This window comes from Elephas maximus, chromosome 9, assembly GCF_024166365.1.
Source record: "Elephas maximus indicus isolate mEleMax1 chromosome 9, mEleMax1 primary haplotype, whole genome shotgun sequence".
Classification (NCBI taxonomy): domain Eukaryota; kingdom Metazoa; phylum Chordata; class Mammalia; order Proboscidea; family Elephantidae; genus Elephas; species Elephas maximus.
The window spans coordinates 83,696,039-83,722,226 of NC_064827.1; the positions used below are offsets into that span (position 1 = coordinate 83,696,039).

The 26,188-nt window shown below is 39.2% G+C and overlaps 1 protein-coding gene across 1 annotated transcript in view; it reads left to right on the forward strand.

Annotated features, from left to right (window-relative positions):
- GTF3C4 (general transcription factor IIIC subunit 4) overlaps positions 1-26,188 on the forward strand; it is a 48,168-nt gene that overhangs the window by 15,760 nt on the left and 6,220 nt on the right. The window contains exons 3-4 of the mRNA XM_049895141.1: positions 12,566-12,696; positions 24,343-24,431. Of these exons, the coding sequence (XP_049751098.1) occupies positions 12,566-12,696; positions 24,343-24,431 (220 nt within the window). The remainder of the gene's footprint in view (positions 1-12,565; positions 12,697-24,342; positions 24,432-26,188) is intronic.

Here is a 26,188-nt window from a genome sequence, read left to right on the forward strand (position 1 = left end):
CAAAACAGGGAAGGAGATAGGACCCAGAGACAGGGTGACTCTCCAGCAGTGGTACCTGACTGGTAGGGTGGGTGGTGAACACGGAGCAATAGATTAACCCTCTCTTTTCTTTTATCTCCACCCCGCCCCAGCCATCTGCCCCACCCCTCCCCCACCAGAGAGAGCATCTGTGCTACCCACAGTCATCTCCTTTACTCCTTACCTGTAAATTGCCCGCCTGATGAGCGACTGTGAGCATTCCCGTACTGCTGGGCAGTGCCCACCCAGTACGCCCTCAGCTGTCCCACAGTGAACAGCGATGAGGGCTCACCCTGCCCACCATTGCCCCACCCAACTTGGGGCAGAAAGTGAATGCCCCTGTGCTGCCAGATTAACAATCACCAAAGCGTATCCAGTCCACACACACTGATAAAACAAAATCATAAATAAAACAGTACCTTAATGTCTCAGAGACAGCAGACAGTGTTAAATCGTATATAGAAACATGACATGATGCTTCAGCCAAATGACCAAAATAAAGAGGCAGAAAATCTTCCTGAGGAAGAGATGGTGATGGAACAATCCGATAAGGAATTCAAAAGGATTACATATAGGGTCCTCAAAGAGATCGAGGAAAACACAGACGAAAACCCTAGAAGAATTCAGGAAAACAGTACGAGAACAAAATGACAAATAGACAATTCAAAATCATAAAAAACACCAACTAGAAGTACAGAAGATTAACAATAAAATATCACAAATAGGTAACTCAATAGAAGGACGTAAAATCAAAACAATAGGTAAAAAAAATTAGCAAAATAGAAGACATCCCTTGATACCAGTTTGAGGAACAGTCAAAAAAAAATGAAAGTTTAAGAGTTATGTGGGACAGTATGAAGATTAATAATTTATGCACGATAGGAATCCCAGAACAGGAAGAGAAAAAATAAAAAGCACAGAGGATTTTTGATTTGTTGGAAGAAAACTTCCCCAATATCATGAAAGATGGGAAGATTTCCATTCAGGAAGCTCAATGAACCTCCTAAAGGATAGACCCCAAAAGAAAGTCACCAAGACATAATCAAACTTTCCAAGTCCAAATATAAAGAATTCTGTGGGCAGTTTGGGAAAAATGAAATATCACCTACAAAAGGACTCCAGTGGAGATTAAGCTCTGATTTCTTGGCAGAGACCATGCAGGCAAGAAGACCTTGAAGAAAAGAATTGCCAACCAAGAATCATATTTCCAGCAAAATTGTCTCTCAAGTATAGTGGCAAAATGAGAACATTCCCTGATAAACAAAGGAATTTGTAAAAACCAGACCATCCTTACAAGAAATATTAAAGGGAGTCCTTTGGATAGAGAACAATGACAGCAGACAACAAACTGACAGTAAGCCATATGACGGCATCACCAAAATGCCAACCCAGTTAGAGACATCTCGAAAGTAGAATAAAGCTACAGAACCAAAAACAGGGAGCCACAGATGTCAGTCTGAAATCAACATTTCAAAACAAAAAGGGGGAATGAATAGTGTAGTTACAGAACTTCAGATGGAGAGGAAATCAAGGCAATATCTAAAAATTACACACTGTTTTATTATTTACTGTATTAAACCTCACAGTAACCACAAGGAAAAGTTAACAAACCTATTCACCAAAATGAAGAAAGTGATGAAGGAAACGGAAAGACAATCCACGAACATAAAGAACTCAGCACAGAAAATTAAGTGGAACAAAGAAACTTGAAAAGAATAACAAAATCACAGCAGTAAATTCATGTGTATCATTAATCACACTAATTGTAAATGGGATAAATGCACCAGTCAAGACACAGAGAGTGGCACAATGGATTGAAAAAAAAAAAACTATGAATATGTTGCTGACAAGAGACAAACCTTAGACACAAAGACATAAAGCAGTTAAAAATCAAAGAATGGAAAAAAATCAAGTAAACTAACCAAAAAAGAACAGGAGTGGCAATATTAATCCTTGATAAATTAGACTTTAAATCAAACTCCATCATAAAAGACCAGGGAGGACGTTATATAATGATTAAGGGATTAATCCTCCAAAAGGACATAACCATAACTAATATCTACGCTCACAATGACAGAGCTCCAAAATACGTAACACAAATCCTAACTGAAATAAAAAGAGAAATAGTTCTAAAATAATAGTAGGAGACACTGCTTTTGACGACGGACAGAACCACTAGAAAAACTCAGCAGAGATACAGATCTAAACAACACAACCACAGACACTGATCTCGTGGACATATACAGAGCATTCCACCAAACAGCAACGCAGTACACATTCTTCTCCAGCACACATGGGCCGTTCTCTAGACCATATCATAGGCCATAAAGCAAGCCTCAATAAATTAAAAATACTGAAATAATACAAAGCACCTTCTCGGAACACTGTAAAATTAGAAATCAGTAACAGGAAAAACAAGGAAAAAAGTCAAATACTTGGAAACTGAACAACGCCACGCTTAAAAACCACTGGGTAATAGAAGACATTAAAAATAAAATTCCTAGAATCAAAAATGAAAGCAAAACGTAACAGCCTTTGGGTCACAGCCAATGTATAGCAATAAACACATACCAGAAAAGGGCTAAAATCAATACCTTAACCCTACGGCTCAAATAGAAAAAGAACAGCAAAAGAACCTGTCAGCTACCAGATGAAAGGAAATAAAGATTAGAACAGAAATAAGTAAAACAAAAACAATTGAAACAATCAAAAAGACTATAAGCTGGTTCTTCAAAAGGATCTGTAAAATCAACAAACCAGTGGCCAAATTGGCGAAAGAAAAAAGATGCAGATAAGAAATGAGGTAGGCAGCATCACAACAGAACCATCTGAAATAACAAGGATTATAACAACACTTTTTTTATGAAAAATTATACTCCAATAAATTTGAAAACAGAGGAAATGGACAAATTCCTTGAAACACATTATCTGCCTAAACCAACAGAAACTGAGGTAGAAAATCTGAACAGACTTAAAAGAAATTAAAGCAGTCATTAAAAAAAAAAAAACAAACTACCAACCAAAAAAGCCCTGGCCTGGATGGTTTCACTTGAGAATTCTACTAAATATTCAGGGAAGAGTTGACATCAGAAGTACTCTATTCCAGAACATAGAAAAGAAATACTCTCAGATTCCTTCTATGAAGCCAGCATAACCCTGATGCCAAAGCCAGGAAAAGACACCACTAAAAATATTATAGACCAATATCCCTCAAAAATATTGATGCAAAAATTCTCAATGGGCCAATAGAATCCAACAGCATATCAAAAAAATAATCATGCCCAAGTGGATTCATACCAGGTACTCCAGGATGGTTCAACATTAGAAAATCAATCATAACCTACTGCGTAAATAAAGGAAAAGGATAACACGATCATCTCCATTGATGCAGAGAAAGCATCTGATAAAGCCCAACATACATTCTTGATAAAAACTCTAACCAAAATAGGAAAAGAAGGGAAATTCCTCAACATAATTAAGGGCATATGCACAAAACCAACAGCCAACATTATTCTCAATGGAGAGAGACTAAAAGCATTCCCCCTGAGAATAAGAACTGGACATGGATGGTGTTTATCACCACTCTAATTCAACATTGTACTGGAAGCCCTAGCTAGAACAGTGAGACAATAAATGGAAATAAAAGGCATCCAAATAGGTAAGGAAGAAGTAAAACTATCCCTATTTGCAGATGATATGACCCTATACATAGAGAATCCACAAGAAAGCTACTGGAACTAATAGAAGGATTCAGCAAAGTGGCAGGGTACAAGATGAACATATAAAAATCAGATTCCTGTACACTTAAAGATTCAAAAGGAAATCAGGAAAACAGTACCAGTTATAATAGACCCCTGCAATAGTTAAGATAATGTGTCAACTTGGCTGGGCCATGATTCTCAGTGGTTTGGCATTTATAATGTATTTTGGCAGCTATGTAATGATGCAGTCACCTCCATGATGAGATCTACTATGAGCAGCCAGTCAGGTGAAAGGGAGTTTCCTTTGGGGTGTGGCCTGCATCCAGTATACATGTACTTTCTTGCAAAGCTTGTTGGCTTTTGTTTGCTTTGGATCCTCATCTGACCTCTGGTTCTTCGAACTGGAGGTAGCAGCTTACCTACCGATTTTGGGATTGTCATCCTTTGCAGCCGCTGAGCCAGAGGCCTGTTGTTTGACCTGCCAGTCTTGGGTTCACCAGCCTCTGCAGCTATGTGAGTCAGGAGAAGCCTCAAGCCTGACTCCATGATCTTGGGACTTTCCAGCCTCTACAACTGCGTGAGCCATTTCCTTGATTTAAATCTGTTTGCATATATATGTGTGTGTGTGTATACATATATGTACACATATATATGTACACATATACATAAATATACATATGGAAACCCTGGTGGCGTAGTGGTTATAAGAGCTATGGCTGCTAACCAAAAGGTCAGCAGTTTGAGTCCACCATGCGCTCCTTGGAAACTAGGGGGTAGTTCTACTCTGTCCTATAGGGTTGCTATGAGTCAGAATTGACTCAACAGCAATGGATTTTTTGGGGGGATATATATATTTCACTGGTTTTGCTTCTCTGGAGAACCCAGCCTGACACCCCCCAAAAGATAAAATACTTAATAACTAGGGAGGTGAAAGACTTCTACAAAGATACAAAACACTACTGTAAGAAACCAGGAAAGACCTTCATAAATGGAAAAGCACACCATGTTCATACTTAGGAAGACTTAACATTGTGAAAATATCAATATTACCCAAAGCAACCTACACGTATAATGCAATCCCAATCCAAATTCCAACAACATTCTTTAACAAGATGGAAAAACTAATCACCAACTTTGTATGGAAAATAAAGTGCCCCCAGATAAGTAAAACATTACTGGAAAAAGAACAAAGTAGGAAACCTCACACTGCCTGATCTCAGAACCTACTATACAGCTATGGTAGTCAGAATAGCCTAGTACTGATATGACGACACACACATAGACCAATGGAACAGAATTTAGAACCCAGAAATAAGTCTATCCCATCTATGGGCACCTGACCTTTGACAGAGGCTCGAAGTCCATTAAATGGGGGAAGAGATAGTCTCTTCAACAAATGGTGCTGGCAAAACTGGATGTCCATTTGTAGAAAATGAAATAGGATCCATACATCATCCCATACACAAAAACTAACTCAAAATGGATCAAAGACCTAAATGTAAAACCTAAAACTATAAAGTTTATGGAAGAAAACAAGGATGTTGTTGTTGTTGTTAGGTGCCTTCCAGTAGGCTGCAACTCACAGTGACCCTGTGTACAACAGGATGAAACACTGCCCAGTCCTGGGCCATCCTCACAGTTGTTACACTTGAGCCCGTTGTTGTAGTCGCTGTGTCCATCTCGAGGGTCTTCCTCTTTTTTGCTGGGCCTCTACTTTATCAGGCATGATGTCCTTCTCCAGGGACTGATCCCTACTGATAACATGTTCAAAGTATGTGAGACGTAGTCTCTCCATCCTTGCTTCTAAGGAGCATTCTTGTACTTTTTCCAAGACAGATTTGTTTGTTCTTTTGGCAATCCATGGTATATTCAATATTCTTCGCCAACGCCATAATTCAAAGGCATCAGTTCTTCCATCTTACTTATTCATTGTCCAGCTTTCACATGCATACAAGGTGATTGAAGACTCCATGGCTTGTGTCAGGCACACCTTAGTCTTCAAGGTGACCTCTTTGCTTTTTAACACTTTAAAAGAGGTCTTTTGCAGCAGATTTGTCCAGTGTAATGCATCATTTGATTTCATGACTGCTGCTCCCATGGATATTGATTTTGGATCCAGGTAAAATGAAATCCTTAACAACTTCAGTCTTTTCTCCATTTATCATGATGCTGCATATTGGTCCAGTTGTGAGGATTCTTGTTTTCTTTATGTTGAGGTGTAATCCATACTGAAGACTGGTCTTTGATCTTCATCAATAAGTGCTTCAAGTCCTCTTCACTTTCAGCAATCAAGGTTGTTTCATCTGCGTAATGCAGTTTGTTAATGAGTTGTCCTCCAATCCTGATGCCCAATTCTTCACATAGTCTAGCTTTTTGGATTATTTGCTCAGCATACAGATTGAATAAGTATGGTGAAAGGATACAACTGTGAAGCACCTTTCCTGACTTTAAACCATGCAGTATCCCTATGTTCTATTCAAATGATTGCCTCTTGATTTATGTAAGGTTCCTCATGAGCACAATTAAGTGTTCTGGAATTCTGTGAAACAGACCATCAATTGCTTATGCAAGTTGAGGCTGAAGAAAATTAGAACAAGTCCACAAGAGCCAAAGTACAACCTTGAGTATATCCCACCATCTCAAGAATAGATTTGATGCATTGAGCACTAATGACTGAAGACCAGACGAGTTGTGGAAGGACATCATACGTGAAGAAAGCAAAAGGTTGTTAAGAAGACAGGAAAGAAAGAAAAGACCAAAATGGATGTCAGAAGAGACTCTAAAACTTGCTCTTGAAAACATGCTAAAGCAAATGGAAGAAAAGATGAAGTAAAAGCTGAACAGAAGATTTCAAAGGGCGGCTTGAGGAGACAAAGTAAAATATTATAATGACATATGCAAAGATGTGGAGTTAGAAAACTAAAAGGGAAGAACACACTCAGCATTTCTCAAGCTAAAAGAACTGAAGAAAAAATTCAAGCCTTGAGTTGCAGTGTTGAAGGATTCTATGGGGAAAATATTAAATGACATGAGAGGCATCAAAAAATGGAAAGAATACATAGTCACTGTGCCAAAAAGAATTGGTTGATGTTCAGCCATTTCAGGAGATAACATATGATCAGGAACCAATGGACTGAAGAAAGAGGTCCAAGCTGGACTGAAAGCACTGGTGAAAAACAAGGTTCCGGGAATTGATAGAATACCAACTGAGGTGTTTCACAAATGGATGCAGTGCTGGAAGTGCTCGCTCATCTATGCCAAGATATTTAGAAGGCAGCCATCTGGCCAACCAACTGAAACATATCTATGTTTATGCCTATTCCAAAGAAAGGTGACCCAACAGAATGTGGAAATTATCAAACACTATTTTTTTTTAATATAAAACCTAAAAAAAAAAAAAAAAATCATTATCGCACACAAGTAAAATTTTGCTGCAGATCGTTCAAAGGCATCTTCAGCAGTACACCAACAGGGAACTGCCAAAAATTCATGCCAGATTCAGAAGAGGATGTGGAACCAGGGATATCATTGTTGATATCAGATGGATCCTGGCTGAAAGTAGTGAATACCAGAAAGATGTTTACCTGTGTTTTATTGATATGCCAAGGCATTCGATTGTGTGGATCATAACAAACTGGATAACACTGTGAAGAATGGGACAATGCTAAGAGCCCTAATTTATGGCATAAATAGAATATCAAGCATAACTAAAAATGCACAAACTCCAGAAGATAAGCTAAATAACTGGAACCTCCGAAAAAATAAATGCTTAGCTCATCAAAAGACTTTTCCAAGAGAGTAAAAAGAGAACCTACAGACTGGGAAAAATCTTTGGCAATGACATATCTGATGAAGGTTTAATCTTTAAAATATACAGAAGACTTTAACAACACAACAATAAAAAGACAAGCAAGCCAATCACAAAATGGGCAAAGGTCATGAACAGACACTTCACCAAAGATGACATTGAAGTACCATCTCATCCCTGCAGGAATGGCACTGATCAAAAATTCAGAAAAGCAATAAATTTTCACAAGGTTGTGGGGAGATTCGTACTGCTGGTAGGAACGTAAAATGGCACAACCGCTATGGAAAACGATATGGCACTTCCTTGAAAAGCTAGAAGTAGAAATATACAAATCAGCAATCCTACACCTAGGAATATATCCTAGAGAAATAAGAGCCATGACGGGAATAGATGTATGCATACCCATGTTCATCGCCGTATGATTCACAATAGCAAAAACATGGAAACAACCTAAGTGCCTATAGCAGATGAATGAATAAACATCATGGTGCATACACACAATAGAATGTTATGCAATGATAAAGAACAATGATGAATCCACAGAATATCTCACAACATGGATGAATCTGGAGGGCATTATGCTGAGTGAAATAAGTCAATCACAAAAGGACAAATGTTATATGAGAACACTATTATAAAACTCAAGAAAAGGTTTACACACAGAAACAATCTAGTGATTACAAGGGAGGGGAGGAATAGGGATGGGAAGTCATTAACTAGATGGCAGACAAGCGTTAACTTTGGTGAAGGGAAAGACAATAAACAGTATAGGGGAAGGCCTTACAACTTGACCAAGGCAAAGGAAGACACTTAGAGGAATACAAGGGGAAAAAAAGGGGGCAACTACAGTAAATACTATAGCATATACAACCCCATGACAACAGTAAAAACAACTTACATGCAGATACATAGATACGTATGCTGAATAAGAGAAAGAGGACATATAAGAGTATACCCAAATACATATATAGGTTAGACTGTGGATTATTTTTACATATGTATTGCATATACAGCATGTATATTCATATATATAATAGAGCACAAAAGGGGCACAGTCCTAGAAGCCTCCTAGACACATCTAAACACCTTGAGGGACCAAGTTAGGGCTGAGGGCTGGGGCCCATGGTCTTGGACATCTAGGCTACCTGCCATAGCTCATAAAGAAAATTTTCTTCATCCTACTTTGTTGAGTAGTGTTTGAGGTCTTAAAAGCTTGTGAGTGGCCATCTAAATGATATATCCATTGGTCCCATCCCATGTAGAGCAAAGGAGAATGAAGAAAACCAGACTTAAGAAAAATACTAGCCCAAAGGACTAATGGACCACATGAACCACAGCTTCCACCATCCTGAGCCCGGAAGAACTAAATGGTGCCCTGCTACCACCACTGACTACTCTGACAGGGATCACAATACAGGGTCCCAGACAGAGCGGGAGAAAAATATAGGACAATATTCAGTTTCACTAAAAAAGACCAGACTTACTGGCCTGACAGACTGGAGGAACCCCTGAGACTGTGTCCCCTAGATACCTTGCTAACTCAACTGAAGCCACTCTGGAAGTTCACCTTTCAGCCAAAAGATTGGCACAGTGGTTAAGCATTTAGTTGCTAACTGAAAAATCAGCGGTTAGAATCCACCAGCCACTCCTTGGAAACCCTACTGGGCAGTTTTCCTCTGCCCTATAGGGTTGCTATGAGTCAGAATTGATGGCAAGGGTTTTGTTTTTTTTAAATAATAACAAACTTGAGGAATAGGCTTCTTACATCAGTGAAGTATACGAGACCAAATGGGCAGTATCTGCCCAAAACCAAAGATGAGAAGGCAGGAAGGGACAGGAAAACGAGACAAATGGAAACAGAACCCAAGGTGGAAAGGGGGACAGTGCTGACACATTGCAGGAATTGCAGTCAATGTCATGAAACAATTTGTATATAAAATTTTGAATGAGAAACTAATCTGTTGTTTAAATGTTCACTTAAAGCACAATAAAAAAAAAAAAAAAAAACTACAAGAGACCTGCAAAAATAGATACCCTGAGGTCATGGATTAGACTTAATATAGTGAAAATGTTAGTATTACCTAAAGCAATCTACAGATACAGTGCAGTCCCAATATAAATCCCAACAACATTCTTTACTGAATTTGATAAATGAATGACCATATGGGAAGGAAAGAAGCCCCAAATAGCCAAAGCAATATTGAAAAAGAACAAAGGAGGAGGCCTCACACTCCCTGATATGAAGACATACTATACAGTCACTGTAATGAAGACAACTTGGTATTGGTTCAGCAATAGACATACAGACCAGTGAAACAGAATTGAGGACCCAGAACTAAACCCAAACATCTGTAGATTGCTGATACTCAAAAAGGGGTCAGTCCATTCAGTGGGGCAGAAACAGTCTCTAATAAATGGTGGTGGTACAACTGGATGTTCACCTGCAGAAAAATGAAACAGGACTTATACCTCACACCACACACAAAAACTAACTCAAAATGGATCTAAGACCTAAGTGTTAATCCCAAAACCATAAAATTCCTGGAAGGAAATAGAAAAGTATGGAACATAATTGTTTGGAAAAATAGAATAACAAACACTACAACAAATGCAGGAACAGAAAAAGATAAAACAGATAAATGGGACTTTATAAAAATTAAAAACATACTTATCAGAAGACTATTAAAAGGTAAATAGACAACCCATAGAGTTGATTAAAAATCTTTGGAAACAACTCATCGTTTAAGGGTCTAATCTCTAAAATCTATGTAAAGCTGCTACAACTCAACAACAAAATGGGCAAAGGAAATGAATAGAACCTTCCCCAAAGAGGCCATCTCAGCAGCCAACAAACATGAAAAGATGTTCACCATCATTAGCCATTAGAGAGATGCAAATCAAAGCTACAATGAGATACCATCTCACCCTGGCTAAAATGGCACTGATTTTAAAAAAAGCAAAAAACATAACAGCAAATGTTGGCGAGGATGTGGGGAAATTGGAAAACTTATCCATTGATAGTGAGACTGTAAAGTGGTACAGCCACTATAGAAAACAGTGTGGTGCTTCCTTAAAAAGTAGAGATAGAACTACCCTATTACCTAGCAGTCCCACTCCTCAGTATATAAAAACCAAAACAAAGCAAACAGTGCCGTCAAGTCGATTCCGACTCATAGCAACCCTATAATAGTATGTTTCTAAGACTCTTCATTGTTCTTTATGGTAGTGTAGTATTCCACTGTATGTATGTACCACAATTTGCTTATCCATTGTTCTGCTGATGGGCACTTTGGTTGTTTTCATTTATTTGCTATTGTGAATAAAGGAGCAATGAACACAGGTGCGCGTGTGTCCGTTCGCAACATTATTTTTAGGTTGGTATATATCCTAGAGACCTAAAATGTGCTTATTGATGGATAAGCAAATTGTGGTATATACATACAGTGGAATACTATGCAACCATAAAGAACAACGAAGAGTCCAAGAAACGTACTATTATAACATGGACGGACCTAGTGAAATAAGTATATAAGGACAAATATTGTATGACTCCTCTTTTATAAGAAGGTAAGAACAGATAAATACAGAGAGACCAGTGGTTACCGAGAGGGAGAAGGGAAAGTATGCTTTACACCTCAGAGACTTGTAATTTCTGGTGATGGGACAGTGGCACCGAATGTAGATGTAGTAAGCACAGTACAACCAAAGTAAAAATGAATGTTTGAGCACAAATGGATAGGTATAGGCACAAAGAATGCTGACAAATTGAAATAAATGTAACTAATGTCAGTGAACAACTTGTGTGGAAATTGTCAGATGGGAACCTAACTGGCTGTGTAAACTTTCACCAAAAATGCAATTAAAAAAAAAAAAGAGAAGATGGGTCTTAAGCATTGGTTTATCCTATCACCTCTTGATGATAAATCCAGTGAAGTGTATTTCAACAAAATTTAATGAAGTAGATCAGTGTTTTTTAAAGTAATATAATCCTAATAAACAAAGCAGATAAAAGCAAAAATGCGGTAGAGATGAGGCCTAGGGCCCTGCCTTGTCGACCTCTCTCACTACCACCTCCCAGCTCCCACAGTGGTTTCTGACGTCCCTCTGCATTGAGGATCAGTGGAGCTCAGATTGTAGACTACTAGACTAGGTCAGTCATGAGTCTTTGGGCCATTTAAGTTGAAATTAAAATTACTTTTAAAATCCTGAATTTCTTTTTATTTTGTAAGCCTTCTGTAAGGAATAAGACATTTGCACAGTTCTACAGAGGGCCATTAGCATTGCTGTGGTAGACTTCTTTCTTCCACATGGGACCCGGGATCTCTTCCTGACCAATACACCTCATGTGCAGCTACCACCAGTCTGTCAGTGGGGGCTTTCAGTTGTTTTGTACAGGTTTCAAGCAGAGCTTCCAGACTAATAAGACAGACGTGAAAACAAGCCTGGCAGTCTCCTTCCAAAAAATCAGCCAGTGAAAACCTGGTGGATCACAACAGTCAGATCAGCAACTGGTCATGGGAATGGCACAGGACCACTCAGCATTTTCTTCCATTGTGCATTTGGTCACCATGAGTTGGAGGCCGACTCGATGGCAGTTAACAACAACAGTTCTACAAAGATAACAGTGTTTCACATGATATTTTGCATATAGAGATTATGCTTTGCTTTTTTAAAATCAAAACATTATAAATAATAGCCAAATACTTTGTCTTCTAACAGAACTCTAAAGTCCTTGTTTCAGAGGCAACTAAAATGAGGCAAGTAATAAGATTTTGATTTTCAGAATAGTTGTTCCTTTAGTGGTTATGGTTCACACTGCTGTTACATGATCCCTGAAGGAATTAATTTTATTCAGCCAGTTGACACAGGTAAAAGGTCTAGTTTTTTTACTCTTTAGATACACCTATGTGGAAATCCAAATCTCTTATCTTTTCTACAACACTGCGTTTTTGTTTTTATTTCATTTTTCCTTTGTGTTAGGGTTTTTCTTCAGGTAATCATTCACCACTAAGCATTGTTGACTGCTTTGTTTTTTTAGGTGCTGATTGGACATATCTCAAAGAAGATGAACAAGCAGACTTTCCCCGAGCATTGTAGTTTGTGTAAAGAGATCTTGCCTTTCACAGATCGAAAACAGGCAGTCTGTTCAAATGGCCACATTTGGCTCCGGTAAGCCATTTTAAGCAAGTCCCTGTTTTTGTTCACTTTCCGGTTTCATATACCTCAAACCACCACTGTAAAGTATTTATCTAAAATATATGTTACTCATCTCTCTATGTTGGAGAAAAACTGCTATTACAAAAACTGGCCTGCACTTTTATTATCATCATTGTGGCCAAAGCAGGAAAGATGCCCTTTAAATACAGCTTTCCTGGTTGATATATAGGGGTTTCCTTACTTTGGTAATACTGTTTTCTTTTGAAATAACATTAAACAAAAATTGTTATTAAAAAGGAATAAATGCTAAAGTTAATGGAATATAAAAGTGGATAAAATGAAAGGTAAAAGCCCTCCTTGTTCCCTCTATCTCACTGTCCAAGGTAACCTTGGTGTGTCCTCCTATTACTTGACCTATGAGCTGCATTTGACACAGTAAATCATTCCCTCCTCCCTGAGGTGTTTTCATCATCCGGCTTCCATGACACAGTACTCTTCTGGTTTTCTTCCCACCTCTGACTTTTCATTCTCAGTCATCTTTGCTGGTTCTGCCTCATCTCCTTGAAGTCAGTCCTTGGACCTTTGTTTCTTTCTGTCTGTACTTCTCCCTTGGTGGTCACATATCACCTGTACACTGGTGACTTAAAAATATTGCTTTAGGGCAGGCGGGGCCAAGATGGCTGACTAGGTAGAAGCTACCTCGGATCCCCGTTGCAACAAAAACTCAGAAAAATAAGTGAATCGATCACATACATGACAGTCTACGAACCCTGACCATCAAACACAGATCTAAAGAGTTGACCTGAGTGACAGGTGAGCGAAAAGCTGCGTCCTGAAGCAGCAACTACCTCTGAAGCTGGCGACTAGCACCATAGCCTTGAGTCCTCGCGGTTCCCTGGTGCCGAGTGGCGGGGCTGATGGCGGCTTGCTGAGGCAGGGCAGGCACGGGACACAGCCCTAACCCCTAGCCCCCCGGGATAACCTCCGTAGAGACTCAGCCAGCGCAAGCAGGCTGCACACTGACGCGGTAACGAGAGAACAAGCAACCACGGGGAAGCAGCGACTGTTTTCAGAGCCTGGAGCCAGCGTCCCAGTCAGAAAATCTTGGCGCCAGGCTTTGGACTGAGCACAGGGGAGCTAAGCACGGCATCCTGTGACGGCATAAACATGGGACGCAGCCCTAGCCCCCTGAAGTGACCTCGGGGGAAGCCCAGCCAGTACACGCAGGCAGCGCAGCGACACGGCTGACAGGAGGAGAAGTGACCAGGAGGCAGTAACTGGTTTTGGAGTCTAGAGTGCGGCGTCCCAGCCAGGGAACCTTGGCGCTGGGCTTTGGACTGGGAGTGGAGGAACTGACCACGAATTCTGAGACAGCACAAGCAGAGGATGCGGGCCTGACCCTCGGGGTCGATCTCGACCCAGCCAGCACACACAGGCTACACGCCCCTCAGGAATCTCAGATAAAACAGTCATCACTAAGCAAGATAAGTAACTTTGTCTATATTCCTGGGTGCTACTCTCTACTCTCTATCTGATCCCTCCCCTCCCTTCCTAGGCAGCTTCAATAACAATGGAATGTCCTGGGCCAGAGAGTGAAATACTCTGCGGTTTGTTTTCGTTTCGTCTTTTCCTAACCCATTCTCCTGGCCTGAGAGAAGCAGCTACAGAAAACCCAGGGACCAAAAATCCTTCCCTGATTTCCTGAATTTGGAATAAAAATACAGAACCAGCTCCAGCCAACCATATGAGATCCATAGTCTTGGGCTTTCATCCCTACAGGCAACTAGGTGGCTATTATAACGCAAAGGCAATTCTGATAGTGATTTGACTGTAATTGTTTTAGTGGATTCCTGGAAAGACAAGTTCTCCAGCTCTGATATCTCTACCTATTAAACAGAGCCCTCACTGACCCACAGCGGGGAACTGAGTGCTGAAGCTCCACCCAAACCACCTAGCCTCCTGCCATAGGGGTCTGAGGATAGTGACACCTACCAATCTGTAGAGGTACATGCATTGGGTGCCTGAGGTTCATCTGCAGAGCCCATCTACCAAAGTGCTTTAGGAATAGAGACACACCTACCTCACTGGCACCTGGGGGAAGCCTGTCAGCATCCTGCCCTCCCGGCGTGTGACCCCCTGCTGCTACTAGAATCTGGTGCACACAACTATCACCACTGCTCCTCTAAGTGAATAGGTGACAGTCTACACCACACACTTGGTGATCCAAAATCAACTTCTACTCAGGAATAGTGAATGGACCCTTAGACTTATATATCTGATAACAGCCCAAACCAGCTGGTAATAGGACATAAGTGATTCAAAGGCTACAACAATCAAGACAGCACAATCTAGTAGCCCATCTACGTATATTGACAGAAAACAAAACAAGATAAGACTCAGTGAGCAAATATAAAATAAATCATTACAATATCTTATAGATGGCTCAGAGACAGCAGTTGATATCAAACCACATAAAGCAGCAGACCATGATTGCTTCTACAACTCCCCAAATTAAAGAATCAAAATCTTTCCCAAATGAAGATACAATCCTGGAATTGCCAGATGCAGAATATAAAAAACTAATTTACAGAATGCTTCAAGACATCAGGAATGATCTCAGAAATGAAATAAGGCAATCTACAGAAAAAGCCAAGGAACACACTGATAAAGCAGTTGAAAAAATCAAAAAGATTATTCAAGAACATAGTGGAAAAATTAATAAGCTGCAAGAATCCATAGAGAGCGTTCAGAAATCCAAAAGATTAACAGTAAAATTACAGAATCTGACAACTCAATAGGAAGACGGAGGAGCAGAATCGAGCAATTGGAATGCAGAGGGGGGGAGTTGGAGGATAAGGCAATTGACACCAATATAGTTGAAGAAAAATCAGGTAAAAGAATTAAAAAAAATGAAGAAACCCTAAGAATCATTGGGACTCTATCAAGAAGAATAACTTGAGTGTGCTTGGAGTTCCAGAACAGGGAGGGATAACAGAAAATACAGAGAGAATAGTTGATGATCTGTTGGCAGAAAACTTCCCTGACATCATGAAAGACGAAAGGATATCTATCCAAGATGCTCATCGAACCCCATTTAAGATTGATCCAAAAAGAAAATCACCAAGACGTGTTATCATCAAACTTGCCAAAACCAAAGATAAAGAGAAAATTTTAAAAGCAGCCAGGGAGAAAAGAAAGGTTTCCTACAAAGGAGAATCAATAAGTTCGGATTACTCAGCAGAAACCATGCAGTCAAGAAGGCAATGGGATGACATATATACAGCACTTAAGGAGAAAAACTGCCAGCCAAGGATCATATATCCAGCAAAACTCTCTCTCAAATATGAAGGTGAAATTAAAACATTTACAGATAAACACAAGCTTAGAGAATTTGCAAAAACCAAACCAAAGCTACAAGAAATACTAAAGGAAATTGGTCAAAAAATCAATAATATCAGAGACCAACACAACACAAGGTCACAGAACAGAACGTCCTGATATCAACTCAAATATGGAAATCACAAAAACAAATTAAGATTCATTTTAAAAAGAAAAAAACGCTCAAAACAGGGAATCATTGAAGTCATTTTGTAAAAGATCACAATAATCAAAAAGAGGGACTGAATACGGGAGGCATAGAACTGCCATATGGAGAGGAAAACAAGGCGATATAGGACGATACAAGTTAGGTTTTTACTTAGAAAAATATGGGTAAATATTAAGGTAACCACAAAGAGGTCTAACAATTCAAAATAAAAACCAAGAAAAACATAACGACTCAGCAAACATAAATTCGACTACTATGAAAATGAGGAACACACAATTTACAAAGAAAACCATCTCAGCACAAAAAAGTAAGTTGTTGAAATTGTCAACAACACACACAAAGGCATCAAAATGACAGCACTAAACACATACTTATCTATAATTACGTGGAATGTAAATGTACTAAATGTACCAATAAAGAGACAGAGAGTCTCAGACTGGATAAAGAAACACGATCCATCTGTATGCTGCCTACAAGAGACACACCTTAGAGACGCAAACAACTAAAACTCAAAGGATGGAAAAAAATATATCAAGCAAACAACAAGCAAAAAAGAGCAGGAGTAGCAATATTAATTTCTGACGAAATAGTCTTTAAAGTTAAATCCACCACAAAGGATAAAGAAAGACACTACGTAATGATTAAAGGGGCAATTGACCAGGAAGATATAACCATATTAAATATTTATGCACCCAATGACAGGGCTGCAAGATACATAAAACAAACTTTAACAGAACTGAAAAGTGAGATAGACACCTCCACAATTATAGTAGGAGACTTCAACACTCCACTTTCGGAGGATAGGACTTCCAGTAAGAAGCTCAATAGAGACACAGAAGACCTAATTGCTACAGTCAACCAACTTGACCTCATAGACTTACACAGAACACTCCACCCAACAGCTGCAAAGTATACTTTTTTTCCTAGTGCACACGGAACATTCTCTAGAATAGATCACATATTAGGTCAAGAAACAAACCTTTGCGGGATCCAAAACATCGAAATATTACAAAGCATCTTCTCAGACCACAAGGCCATAAATGTGGAAATCAATAACAGAAAATTCAGGGAAAACAAATCAAATACTTGGAAACTGAACAATACCCTGCTTAAAAAAGACTGGGTTATAGAAGACATTAAGGAAGGAATAAAGAAATCCATAGAATGCAATGAGAATGAAAACACTTCCTATCAAAACCTCTGGGACACAGCAAAAGCAGTGCTCAGAGGTCAATTTATATCAATAAATGCACACATACATAAAGAAGAAAGAGCCAAAATCAGAGAACTGTCCCTACAACTTGAACAAATAGAAAGTGAGCAACAAAAGAATCCATCAGGCACCAGAAGAAAACAAATAATAAAAGTTAGAGCTGAACTAAATGGATTAGAGAACAGAAAAACAATTGAAAGAATTAACAAAGCCAAAAGCTGGTTCTTGGAAAAAATTAACAAAATTGATAAACCATTGGCTAGACTGACTAAAGAAATACACGAAAGGAAACAAATAACCTGAGTAAGAAATGAGATGGGCCATATCACAACAGACCCAACTGAACTTAAAAGAATCGTATCAGATTATTATGAAAAATTGTACTCTAACAAATTTGAAAACCTAGAAGAAATGGATGAATTCCTAGAAAAACAGTACCTACCTAAACTAACACAATCAGAAGTAGAACAACTAAATAGACCCATAACCAAAAAAGAGATTGAAAAGGTAATCAAAAAACTCCCAACGAAAAAAAGCCCTGGCCCGGACGGCTTCACTGCAGAGTTCTACCAAACTTTCAGAGAAGAGTTAATACCACTACTACTAAAGGTATTTCAAAACATAGAAAATGATGGAATACTACCTAACTCATTCTATGAAGCCACCATATCCCCGATACCAAAACCAGGTAAAGACATCACAAAAAAAGAAAATTACAGACCTATATCCCTTATGAACATAGATGCAAAAATCCCCAACAAAATTCTAGCCAATAGAAATCCACAACATATCAAAAAAATAATCTACCATGATCAAGTGGGATTTATACCAGGTATGCAAGGCTGGTTTAATATTAGAAAAACCATTAATGTAATCCACCATATAAATAAAACAAAAAATAAAAACCACATGATCTTCTCAATTGATGCACAGAAGGCATTTGGCAAAGTCCAACATCCATTCATGATAAAAACTCTTACCAAAATAGGAATTGAAGGAGAATTCCTCAACATAATAAAGGGCATCTATATACAAAGCCAACAGCCAACATCATTCTAAATGGAGAGAGCCTGAAAGCATTTCCCTTGAGAACGGGAACCAGACAAGGATGCCCTTTATCACTGCTCTTATTCAACATTGTGCTAGAGGTCCCAGCCAGAGCAATTAGGCTAGGCAAAGAAATAAAGGGCATCCGGATTGGCAAGGAAGAAGTAAAATTATCTCTATTTGCAGATGACATGATCTTATACACAGAAAACCCTAAGGGATCCTCCAGAAAACTACTGAAACTAATAGAAGAGTTTGGCAGAGTCTCAAGTTACAAGATAAACATACAAAAATCACTTGGATTCCTCTACATCAACAAAAGGAACATCGAAGAGGAAATCACCAAATCAATACCATTCACAGTTGCCCCCAAGAAAATAAAATACTTAGGGGTAAATCTTACCAAAGATGTAAAAGACCTATACAAAGAAAACTACAAAGTACTAATGGAAGAAATTAAAAGGGACCTACATAAGTAGAAAAACATACCTTGCTCATGGATAGGAAGACTTAACATAGTAAAAATGTCTATTCTACGAAAAGCCATCTATACGTATAATGCATTTCTGATCCAAATTCCAATGACATTTTTTAAAGTGATGGAGAAACAAATCACCAACTTCATATGGAAGGGAAAGAAGCCCCGGATAAGTAAAGCATTACCAAAAAAGAAGAAGAAAGTGGGAGGCCCCACTCTACCTGATTTTAGAACATATTATAAAGCCACAGTAGTCAAAATAGCCTGGTATTGGTACAACAACAGGCACATAGACCAATGGAACAGAATTCAGAACCCAGATATAAATCCATCCACGTATGAGCAGCTGATATTTGACAAAGGCCCAGTGTCAGTTAATTGGGGAAAAGATAGTCTTTTTAACAAATGGTGCTGTCATAACTGGATATCCATTTGCAAAAAAATGAAACAAGATCCATACCTCACACCATGCACAAAAACTTAACTCCAAGTGGATCAAAGACCTAAACATGAAGACAAACGATAAAGATCATGGAAGAAAAAATAGGGACGTTAGGAACCCTAATACACAGCATAAACAGAAAGCAAAACATTACTAAAAATGACGAAGAGAAACCAGATAACTGGGAGCTCCTAAATATCAAACACCTATGCTTATCTAAAGACTTCACCAAAAGAGTAAAAAGACCACCTACAGATTGGGAAAAAAATTTCAGCTATGACATCTCCGACCAGCGCCTGATCTCTAAAATCTATATGATTTTGTTAAAACACAACCACAAGAAGACAAACAACCCAATCAAAAATTGGACAAAGGATATGAACACGCACTTCACTAAAGAAGATATCCAGGCAGCTAACAGATACATGAGAAAATGCTCTCGATCATTAGCCCTTAAAGAAATACAAATTAAAACTTCGATGAGATTCCATCTCACTGCAACAAGGCTGGCATTAATCCAAAACACACAAAATAATAAATGCTGGAGAGGCTGTGGAGAGACTGGAAGTCTTATACGCTGCTGGTGGGAATATAAAATGGTACAGCCACTTTGGAAATCTATCTGGAGTTTTCTTAAAAAGCTAGAAATAGAATTACTGTACAACCCAGAAATCCCACTCCTCAGAATATACCCTAGAGAAATAAGAGCCTTTACACGAACAGATATATGCACACCCATGTTTATTGCAGCACTGTTTACAATAGCAAAAAGCTGGAAACAGCCAAGGTGTCCATCAACGGATGAATGGGTAAATAAATTATGGTATAGTCACACAATGGAATACTACACATCGATAAAGAACAGTGACAAATCTGTGAAACATTTCATTACATGGAGGAACCTGGAAGGCATTTTGCTGAGTGAAATTAGTCAGATGCAAAAGGACAAATACTGTATAAGACCACTATTATAAGATTTTGAGAAATAGTGCAAACTGAAAAGAACACATTCTTTTGTGGTTACGAGATGGGGGAGGATGGGAGAGGGTTATTTACTGATTAGATAGTAGATAAGAACTACTTTAGGTGAAGGGAAGGACAATACTCAATACAGGGAAGGTCAGCTCAACTGGACTGGACCAAAAGCAAAAATGTTTTCGGGAAAAACTGAATGCTTCGAAGGTCAGTGGAGCAAGGGTGGGGATTTGGGAACTATGGCTTAAGGGGACTTCTAAGTCAATTGGCAAAATAATTCTATTAAGAAAACATTCTGCATCCCACTTTGAACTGTGGTGTCTGGGGTCTTAAATGCTAACAAGTGGCCATCTAAGATGCATCAATTGGTCTCAGCCCACCTGGATCAAAGGAGAATGAAGAACACCAAGGTCACACGATAACTATGAGCCCAAGAGACAGAAAGGGCCACATGAACTAGAGACTTACATCATCCTGAGACCAGAAGAACTAGATGGTGCCTGGCCACAACTGATGACTGCCCTGACAGGAAGCACAACAGAGAACCCCTGAAGGAGCAGGAGAAGACTGGGATGCAGACTCCAAATTCTCATAAAAAGACCAGACTTAATGGTCTGACTAAGATTATAAGAATCCCAGCCGTCATGGTCCCCAAACCTTCTGTTGGCCCAGGACAGGAACCATTCCCGAAGACAACTCATCAGACATGGAAGGGACTGGACAATGGGTTGGAGAGAGATGCTGATGAAGAGTGAGCTACTTGTATCAGGTGGACACTTGAGACTATGTTGGCATCTCTTGTCTGGAGGGGAGATGGGATGGTAGAGAGGGTTAGAAACTGGCAAAACGGTCTCAAAAGGAGAGACTGGGAGGAGGAAGTGGGCTGATTCATTAGGGGGAGAGTAAATGGGAGTATGTAGTAAGGTATTATAAGTTTATATGTGAGAGACTGACTTGATTTGTAAACTTACACTTAAAGCACAATAAAAATTATTTTTAAAAAAGTATTGCTTTAGAAAACATCCTGTATCCCACTTTGGTGGGTGGTGTCTGAGGTCTTAAATGCTAGCAAGCAGCCATCTAAGATGCATCAATTGATCTCAGCCCACCTGGAACAAAGGAGAAAGAAGAACACCAAAGACACAAGGTAATTATGAGCCCAGGAGACAGAAAGGGCCACATAAATCAGAGACTACATCAGCCTGAGACCAGAAGAACTAGATGGTGCCCGGTATAAGCGATGACTGCTGTGACAGGGAACACAACAGAGAATCCCTGACGGAGTAGGAGGACAGTGGGAAACAGACCTCAAATTCTCGTAAAAAGACCACAATTAGTGGTCTGACTGAGACTAGAAGAACCTTGGGGGTCATGGTCCCCAGACGTGTTAGCCCAAGACCGTAATCATTCCCGAAGCCAACTCTTCAGACAGGGATTGGCCTGGACTATAAGATAGAAAATGATACTGGTGAGGAGTGAGCTTCTTGGCTGAAGTAGACACATGAGACTATGTGGGCAGCTCCTCTCTGGAGGGGAGATGAGATGGCAGAGGGGGACAGAAGCTGGCTGAATGGACACAGGGAATACAGGGTGGAGAGGAGGAGTGTGCCATCTCAGAGGGAAAGCAACTAGGAGTACATAGCAAGGTGTATATAAATTTTTCTATGAGAGACTGACTTGCTTTGTAAACTTTGACTTAAAGCACACATACACACACACACACTAAAAAAGGCTTTACTGAAAGAATAAAAAGAGAACCTACAAAAAAAAATATTGCTTTAGCCTGAACCTTACCCCTTAAATCTAGACTTACATATCTAATTGTCTACTCAGTATTTCTCTTTGGATTTTTAATAGGCATTTTTAATTTGAATCAGCCTTTTCTCACCACCTTCACCTCTATAACTCTGGTCCAAGATACCATTATCTCTCGCTAGATTATTGTAGCTGTCTCCCAACTGTTCTTGCTTCCATTCTTGCCCCCTTCAGTCTGTTCTCAGTATAGCTGTCATCGTGATCATGATCTTTTAAGACTTTGTCAGGTACTGTCCCCCTCTACTCAGAACCTCCAGTGGATATCCATTTCTGATGAGGAAGAAGTGGAAATCCTTTCAGTGACATACAAGGCCTTTTTCCTTCTCTGAGCGCCTTTCCTGCTTTTCTTGCTCACTTCACTCCAGGCGTACTGGCCTCATTGTTCTCAGGTACACGAGGCCCCACTCCCACTTCAGCATGCGGCACCGGTCACTTCCTCTGCCTGGAATGTTCTTCCTGCAGATGTCCGCATGGCTTCCTCAGATGTCACTTTATCAGTGGGGCCTTGTGTCCCTGGCCAGGCTGCCTAAAATTAGAACATTCTGCTGACCTCCCCCTATCCTCACAATACTCTCCATCTCTCTTCCTTGCTTTGTTTTCCTCTTTAGGAGTTGTCACCATTTAACATACTATATTTTTTATTCATTTTTCTCCCTCCTCTAGAATAGAAAGCTCCAAGAGGACCGGGAATTCTGCCGTTTTGTTTGCAGCTCTTTCTAGAAAAATGCCTGGTACATCGTTGACATTTAGCAATTTTTTTGGAAGGGGATACTAAATGAATTTTTTTCTACTTTGAACAGATACAGGATTGTGCTTCACATCCTATACTGTGAGAATTAGCAGCTTGCTGATTCTCTTATCAAAATTGTGGACATTTTCCCCATTCTTAATGATTAGTTTTCCATTGTATGAGTGTTCCTTAATTTACTCCCTTATTGATGGATATTTGGGTTTTTCCCGATTTTTTTTTTTTTCCCGTTCCTACGTTTTCTAATTTGGTTTTTTTAGTGGGGAAATTAGATTTTGGGTTTATACTAATAATAACAACAACTAACATTTATTGAGCACTACCAATATGCCAGGTGCTGTTCTAAGCAGTACACATGCACGTTAAGTTACTGCCTCCTCACTGCAACCATGCATGGTAGGCACTATCTCTTTATGTTTTTACAGAGGAGGAAACTGGGACATAGGAGATTAAAAAATGCACCCAAAGTCACCCAGGAGGTTACAGGCAGCTAAGAAGCTAGCATTCTGGCTCCAGAGTTCACATTTGTAACCATTACACAGTAATGCCTCTCAAATCGGTTCTTTTCACAAAAATTTTTATTTTTGCTGATTAAATTTAGTGCCCAAATGCTTCGGTACATTTTCTCTATGTGAGAATGGATGCTTGCTGCCACTCTGATGTAATCTTTCTTCCTGGTTACCCAAGGTTTTATTCAAGGTAAACTTACTTGGAATCCTTTCCCTCAGCCTTCCTTCCTATATATATTTTTCTACTCTTTAGTTGCTCGATTCAAACCCTGTATGTTTTGGAAAACCTTCCCTGCATATTCCAAACGCACCCTTTGCGATCCGTATTGATTCTGCCTACTTTTACTTGCCTGGTCTTGGTAGGTGCTCGGTGAGCGATCATTGGGTGGAGTTGAGTATTCCTGTGTATGAACATTTATTAATGTCCTACCTTTTTCCCCTATCATTTTTGTCTTCTAATCCATCAGGTTTTTCCCCATCGTCCTATCAGTTTCTTAAAATCACTAACAAGAATACTGTTCTATTCTTTTGAAATAATACATGATCGATTTCTTTTTAACCCATTAAGAATTCAAAGTACAGTCAACTACAGACTAAATTCTCTCCCAGTGCTGCAAATATGGACAAAAAAGAAGCTGCAGTGACTAGATGAGCAGCTTTGTATCCCCTCCCCCAGTACTGTGACACAACCACCTCCCTTTACTTCCCCATTCATTTCACCAGGAACTTGTGGAGTACTTTTGCTTTCTCATTTTGCTTATGTGTGGTTTTGGAATAACTAACCATCTGTGATAAAGGTACCTTCCAACATCACTCTGCTTTCTCTGTTTTGGTAGAACTAGAGCAAATTCTCTCCCTTGACAATACAATCTGTCTTCTTTCAGGTGCTTTTTAACCTACCAGTCCTGCCAGAGTTTGATATACAGAAGGTGTTTGCTCCATGACAGCATTGCCCGACATCCAGCTCCAGAAGGTGAATGCTTTCCCAGCCTTGGGAGGATGAGATTGAGCATGCTGGCACAGTGCCAGTACCTCAGAACAATGACTTGGGTCAGGCTCACACTGCTTAGTTTATGCAGTCAGAGATGGGCAGCAGGCTCGTTTTGCTCGTTACAGTATTATCTTGAATCCAGAGCACTAATTAAAAATTGGTAATTGGAAGATGTCATGTTAAAGTCCATATTGCCTGTTTAGTATGTGAGTTAAAGTGTGTCTGCAGTTTGCTGTTCTGTCACTGCAAACATGTTCTTTCAGAAGAATCTCAGAGCTTGTTTTCAGATGGTTTATATGGATTATATTTGAATGAAAGCTCTACAAATGAAATTGTATGCAAAGATAACATGGCTGAACCAATAATAGGACAGACACTTGGAGTCATTCTTTCTGTAGCCATGATAGATTTTATTCCTAGATTTTGAGATGAACATAGCCCCCCAACTCCTTACTGAATGAGGAATACTTATTTTTTAAGTGTCTTGACTTATGCACTCTGAACAAAAAGGATGTCCTATCATTTCTAGGAATAGAATGGTCTCTTCTAGAGAGTTGGATAAGGGCTTTGCTGGGCTGTTAGGTTTTAATTCTTGTTTTGGTCTGGAACTGCCTTGTTGCTCCAGAGAGCTTAAATTCCCTGGTATGTGACATTCAGTATACCAGCAGATATTATTCTCGTTCCTAATAGCCCTGGTAACAAAGAACATGTTTTTGTTAGTGTTAAAATAGATAACTAGCTGGAAGTAAGATTGCAGATGTCATTAAGGAATTAAGTGATTTAAATAGCCATACAAATGTCAGACTTGTGATCTTGGGCTCATTAACTTCACATAGTCACCAAATGAGCTAACTAAACATAAGCATGTATAATCAAGCGCATGCTTTGGGAGAAATTTGTTGTCTCAATTAGCTAAAACAAAAAATGTCCTGTATAAAACTGCATCCATATTCTTGCTCTAAACTAGCTGAAGCTTTCTGATTCTAAGAAGTTGGTGTATTGGCAACTTGTGTTCTGTTTTAACTTTTTATTTTGGAAAATTGCCGTCGTACAGAAGTAGAGAGAAGAGTATAATGAACCTTTATGCCCCCATTCCTCTACTTCAGAACTTAACTCATGGCCATTTTTTATTTCATCTGAACTCCTCCACCCACTTGCTCTTTCTTTAGGATTATTTCGAAGCAAATTATTGAGAATTTTTTTAACACCCACTGCATTTAAGCATTGATGTACTCTTTAGGCAGGAAATCTGGGAAAATTTTTTGAAACTTAAAAAACAAAAAAACCTGCCAGTTGACCTTAAGTTGGACGACATGCAGCTTTTGGGAAGAATGAGGGTGCACTGGATCTAGAGAGTGGTTCTCAGACATCTGCATTTCATATACCAGGAAGGTGTTGACCAAGTGTTGCCACCTTTTTATTTCTCCAAGTAAGGGCATTAAAAAAAAAATTACTGTTGCTGTTTCTTTATACAGGAATATTTTAACACTAACAATATTTGAAGGATATAATCTCAGAATAAAGCATAATCCTTTCATTAAGTTGAATAAATTTTGCTGTATGAAGCACTCATAACATTACCTTTATTTTCCTATTCGGTCACAGAGGAATGAAAATTTCATCACAAACTTAGCTTTGGGAACCCCAGATTTTGTCCAGCCTCTTCCTTTATTATTATCCATAGAGTGGTGGAAACTGAAGTTCAAAGGAGTTAAGTGCTTTGTTCAGGGACATATAGC